The 6,554-nt window shown below is 32.7% G+C and overlaps 1 protein-coding gene across 1 annotated transcript in view; it reads left to right on the top strand.

The window, feature by feature from the left end:
* LOC143078667 (atrial natriuretic peptide receptor 2-like) overlaps window positions 1–5,920 on the top strand; it is a 57,991-nt gene extending 52,071 nt beyond the window's left edge. Inside the window, exons 2-3 of the mRNA XM_076253545.1 lie at window positions 1,176–3,726; window positions 5,509–5,920. Coding sequence (XP_076109660.1) covers window positions 1,176–3,726; window positions 5,509–5,613 — 2,656 coding nt within the window. The 3' untranslated portion in view covers window positions 5,614–5,920. The remainder of the gene's footprint in view (window positions 1–1,175; window positions 3,727–5,508) is intronic.
* Window positions 5,921–6,554: the final 634 nt, after the last annotated feature.

Consider the following 6,554-nt stretch of genomic DNA (forward strand, 5'->3'; position numbering starts at 1 on the left):
TACCTTGCTACACGGATTGTCTTCAATTAAGGTGTATGTTAATCTCAATCTCACGAGTTTCCTGTTTTAGTGTTCCGGAAGTCATTATAAGTTGTATAAACGAGCTACGCTTGAAATACACGCATTGTAATAAAATGTGCAAAACCATTTAAAAACTTTAATGAGAAATTTACATTTATGGTTTAAAACAAGCATTGCTTCTCTTGTCAACAGGATGAATATACTTCGTTATGTGTCCCAACCGGTTTCAATTATTCATTTTCTCGATTAGGACAATTTCCTTATTGATTCCTTGACTTGCGAGATAGATTTGTAATCAAACATTCTTTAGTGATGCGTAGGGGGACAATTTTTAATTGTACTTATTAATTTTCTAGCTATTTGTGTTGCTTTTCAACAAACTGTCTAAGTGCTATGTTTGAAAAATGTTCAATATTCTGACAGCTTCGCTTTACAATCGAAGCCGAATAATTGTGTTTGAATGTTTGATAAAACGTAGCAGCTTTTAAACTAATTAAGAACGTTATTCAAGGTTATGTTATTTGGAAGCTCAATGCTTACTGAAGGACTATTCTTACTGAAAGACGTTCATTAGCTTTTTATGCATTGTATAGAAATCATACTTTAGCTGTGTACTATATATGATATTTCAGTTTGAAGAACTCACTTATACTGTGAATTCAAAACATTTTCCATATCTTATTTTTTCCTAATTGCAAAAGAATAAAGGTTTTAAAAAAAATGAAAAACCCGCATTTTAAATTTCTATAACATTAAATTTATGCAGTCTTAATCGATTATAAATTGATAACGCCGTGTCAAAAAAACGAAAAAAAAAAACCCACCAGAAAACAGTAAACAAAACAGAACATAGAAAAGTGTGTGCCACACCGACCCCATCTAAAGCCCTTAGTAAACTCGTGTTCTCCGGAACGATACAAAAATACTTCTCCACATGTGGCATCACTCGTGTCGCTCATTCATTTCGTTTGATATATTTGAGATTGTGATTTTGCCATTGGATATGGCACAATCCGTTTTTAATTTTTCTTGTAGTTAGGAATTTTTGTTATTTTACTTCAAAATAGTTATAGTTGTAGTATTTTTTTACAAATTTTAAATTGTAATGCGATTATATAACACAAAAATAGAACTCTCAAAACTTTTATTTTCAGAGCTGTTGTCCTCGCCTTCAAATTACCAGGGTTCGATTCAAAGTTAAACCTGACAAGAGAGGTGGTTGTTGGTATTTACAATGGAACAATCCGATGGTGGAATGATACACTCATCCAGCAAAGTAATCCACACTTTACTTTCCCGTATCATCGATTAATTGTCTTAGCAAGAGCTGATAAATCCGGAACCACTTCGCTGTTTACCGAAGCACTGTCTTCATTTAGTCCTGCATGGGATAATACCTATGGAATATTTTCAAATAGGGACAATTGGGAACCAGATGTAATAACTTATTTTGGTAAAACATCTGCTGGTGTTTCAGGAATTTTAATGTCTTTCGATTATTCAATTGGGTATTTATCAACTGGAAGTGCAGAAGAATCTAGTTTGCAAACAGCATATATCGAAAACGGGAAGGGTTTCTTCTGTCAGGCAACTGCACATAATGTGCAAGACTCAATGGATTATTTTGCACAATTGAATTCAGATTTTACATTTTCCTTACACAACGCAGATAGTGAAACGTCATATCCGATCGCTGGATTCACTCATTTCATTGCATACAAGACATCAATGTCAAGCTGTCTGTCTGCCAGAGAGTTCATACGATATGTACACTGGTTCATGACAGATCCGGAACAACGTCAGGTTTGTATTGACTATGGTATGGCCCCACTGAGTACAAGTATGGTGGCCAGAATCACTGAACACGTGCTTAAGGAGTTTACGTGCCAAGGACAATCTGTTTGGGGTATGATGACAGCTAATATTGCAGCTGAGAATGAGCAGCCCGAGACGTGGATAGTCCCTGTAGCTGTTTCTATTCCATTGTTTATTGTCGTTGTTCTAAGTTTTTCTAGTTATATATGCTTTCAAAGGATCAAATTTCATAGAAAAATCAACAATGATGATTGGTTGATTGCCATTGAAGATATTATATTTTATTATGACCAGAAGGTTCTGAATTCACTTAAGTCTAAGTTTATTAGCGGAAAGTCAATATTTTCTCTTAATTCTTCAACGCAGGCTTCAGAGTGTCCTGAATTAATTCAACAAGTTTTGCAGTGGCCAGGAAAATGGAATTGCGAAACAGTAGGATTACGTTTATTACAAGTACAACAATTAAAGAAAATAACTCGACCTATGAAGGCGAAAATGTTGATTATGAAAGATAAGTTTTTTCATAATAATGTTGTAAGATTCTTTGGATTGGCGGATCTAGACTCTGATCATTATATTATCAGCGAATATTGTGGTAAAGGTCAGCTGATCGATCTTTTACAAAACGAGAAATTTAACATGAGTAAACAACTTAAATTGTCTATATCGGTCGACATTGCCAGTGGAATGCATTACTTACATTCTAAAAATATAATCCACGGCAATTTGAAGTCAACAAAGTGCCTTATTGATTCGAAGTGGACAGTTAAAATATGTGATTGGGAATACAATACTTTGATCCTATGTCAAGATGAAAATTGTAATTCTTTACACTCACTTCACCGAAATAACCGTGTGGAGGAAACAAAATACGCAATCAAATATCAAGAGTTTTGGGTTGCGCCAGAGATAATCCGAATGGAATATAAATGCAACCCTTCAACTGCATCTGATGTGTATAGCTTCGCTATCATATTACAAGAGATTTACACACGAGAGGATCCTTATTCGGAACTGGCCGATTTAATGTCGCCGGAAGATGTAGTCAATGCCGTAGTTCAGATTGGCGGTATTCGACCGAGACCGAACGAAGATATGCCTATCAGTGTTCGTCAGTGTATGGAGATCGCATGGGGACATTCTCCGGAGGATAGACCCAACTTTGAACAGATAATGAAAATGCTAAAAAGATCTAGTCCCACTACTAAATCGGTTCTGGATTCTATGATGGAAACAATCGAGGAATACACGGTTCTTCTAGAGGAAAGAATTGACGAAAAGACAGTGGAGTATAATATGACAATACAACATTTACAACACATCTTAAATACATACCTCCCGAAACCAATAATAAATTCTCTGACAAATGGTAAAACAATAGGAGTAAGACGAATAGGACCCGTTGGTTTTATATACATTGACGTGAGAAATTTTCATTATCTAACTGCAGGAATAAAGAAAATAAATAATAAGATAAAAAGTATAGAAAATTTTCATTCTAGATTGACGGGTCTAGCTGAGGAATTTTCGGCATTTATCTACAGTATTAGTTTCGACTCTGTTGTATTCATACTTGGCATGGATCGTGCTGAAAAGGGAGCTAACTCCATTCCATTTGAAACGGCAAATATGTGTCTTCAACTAAACACAATTATCAAAAATAAAATACGTCCGAAAGATTTGGAATTCTCAATATGTGCCACTTTTGATGTTTTACATGATAAAGTTTTAGATAAAAGTGGACGTTATCAGATTTTCGGAAGTGCATTAGACAAAGTGACTACCATTGCAAAAGCTGCCAAAAATTTACATGTTTTCATATCTCTACCTTTATGTGCTAAAATTAAAGCATATGATTGCTTTTTGGTGACTGAAGTTATCGATTCACAGGTAAGATGTCTTTAAAATCATATCCAAATTAACATATTTAAAGTGTAATACATTAAAAAATATAGTCAAACGATTCAAAGATCATGTATCCCTTAACGGATCATTTATCTTAAGTTACGATGGTGACTTCTTATTTTCAAAGACGTTTCAATTCATTACTGTGATCACAAATGCGTAATTTGGTTATAGTTTGGTAGATGGCATTCAATTCATTTATTATTTTATTCCTATTGAGTTATCAATCACAAGAGTAATTATCAAACATTTATCACTACGTTCTGTAGTTTCTTAGACTTTTCGGTCTAAGGCAATATTAATAAAGTAGCTTCCGGAGAAATTAAAAAGAAATGAACATTATCATTAAGCTTTACGTCTATTTTATTGGCTCATGTTGATCAATCGGCGTCGTTAAACTTGAAATACTTGCATATATTGACTTACCAAGGGGTGATGGTTATGCTTAACTTTTGCTTATGTGTTGTTGTTTGTTTTCTTCGACTTGTAGTCATGAATTGTTCTTTTAGTATTTTTACTCCTTTTATACATCTACAAATTGACATCAAGTGTAGGATGATTACTAAAGTTAACAACAAAATAGAATACTCCTATTATTCTATGGTGTGAACTTTCCATTTCTAGGAAGCAAACAATAAACGACGCTTGCATATAAAATGTAAGTTTATTTTGTAAATGCTGCAATATTTCCTATCATGATTCCTTTAATACTGCTTACAAAAACTATCGAATTAATGGATCTTAATGATGAAGTTACAGCCATTGTTTGTGGTCATTATTGAAAAATCTACGTCACAGATATCATGGAGATTTATTTATCTTTGTCGTAGCCAATATTCCATTCTCACTCTTAAAATATTACAGCACCGAGAGTGACTCGTTTATAATATTTTGTGTCTACTGGCATCAAGTATTTTTGCATTATATACAACTTCGAACATTTTGTATAATTGCAAAATGATGACTGTATATAATCGATACTCAAATAGCAGAAAGTATATTTTCTCGTTCTCTTCAAAATTGTCCAGTGTGTTCAATGCTCTTCAACTCCGTTCTTTATTTGGTCTTTTTAACTTTTTTTATTCGAGAGTCATTGATGAGTCTTTTGTAGACGAAGCTCGTGTCTGGCGCAATTACAAAATTTTAATCCTGGTAGTTACAATGAGTTTATTCACAATGATTTCTGTATAACGTATTTGATAAATGCGATAATGGGGATGTCATACAAAAATAAATTTAGTTTTTGCAATCGGTTAGGACTTTCAGATGCACATCTCCTTACAATATTTTCTCCGAATTCTAATATATACGATTCCCTCTAAGCACAGCAACTTTTCGACTCAATAAGAGACAAAACAATTTAAATGGCAAGTAGATGTAACCAAAAATTCTATAACAATACAATAATTCTTTCGGATATTCAACCTCTCATTTTTATTTCAGATTTGGATTATTTCAAACTTTCGTTGTAAAATTTATTTTATATGTTCTTGTTGTTAATCAACTGTCATAAGTATAGAATGACACGGTTAACCTGCAATTCGTAAATGATTTTTTATATACTTTTCTGATGACTATATATATATATTATTCTAGGCAAATTTCACGCGGAGGTCCTGCAACTTCCATAATGTTAAAAGAACAGATTTCAATCTTCTACTATGATTTAACAAGAAAAACAAAAATTAATCTCTTTCTTCAGAAAATCACACGTTGATTTCGCAAAGATTTTTCTTAGTTTTAATCTAAATCATTTATCCTTTGCAGTTTAATGGTCAAAATGTTTTTCGACTAGAAAGACGAAATGAGACTATTATAGAGGAAGATATAGATATTTTGACTTTAGATGAAGACGATGAACATGCAGGGTAGTTGGATTCTGGACTAGATGTACGAATAACTAAACTAGAGGACAGTGTGGATGATAACGTGTAGATGAAATGTTGTTGAAAATGTTTTATTTTTATATTGAAAAGAGGGTAGAAGAGATAAAACATAGATCTGTACTATTATATGATACTACACATCAAGAGTCCAGATATTCATACTACAGAATTTGGAAACGAATTTTCAAATTAAAATCATATGGAGATTTTTTTATCCTTTATATTCAATAAACATGAAATTGAAACGCTATGACATTTTTTAAACTTTGAAAATGTTCTTAGTTTACAATATTAAAGGATGTTTGAGAATTTTAAACATTCTATTTGGTAATTTTCACTCAAAATTGCAATGCGTGATATTTATTCACAGAAATATATTTTGAAAATCATTTTCCTTTAACACTGTGATATAGATATGTTCGATAACGAGCAATTACTTTGTTTTAATTAAGTTTTCTGCTTGTCTGTGAAAGTATGACAAGTTTAAATCGTCTATGATATATCAAATGAATGTTTCTCAGCATGCACAATTCATAAAATTGAAAATGGAAATAGGGAATGTGCCAAAGAGACAACAACCCGACCATAGAGCAGACAACAGCAGAAGGTCAATCTATCATAAATAACAAATTGCAAAGATAATTATATAATATACAGTTTTTATGAATATCACGAACACAACATATTGGAATTCTCACAAAGCAGCATACAGTGCGAACAACAAATTAAATAACACATGATCCTACCACAGAGAAGAACTATACTATAATGATGCTAACACATGATCCTACCACAGAGAAGAACTATACTATTATGATGCTAACACATGATCCTACCACAGAGAAGAACTATACTATTATGATGCTAACACATGATCCTACCACAGATAAGAGCTATACTATTATGATGCTAACACATGATCCTACC

This window comes from Mytilus galloprovincialis, chromosome 6 (assembly GCF_965363235.1).
Source record: "Mytilus galloprovincialis chromosome 6, xbMytGall1.hap1.1, whole genome shotgun sequence".
Classification (NCBI taxonomy): domain Eukaryota; kingdom Metazoa; phylum Mollusca; class Bivalvia; order Mytilida; family Mytilidae; genus Mytilus; species Mytilus galloprovincialis.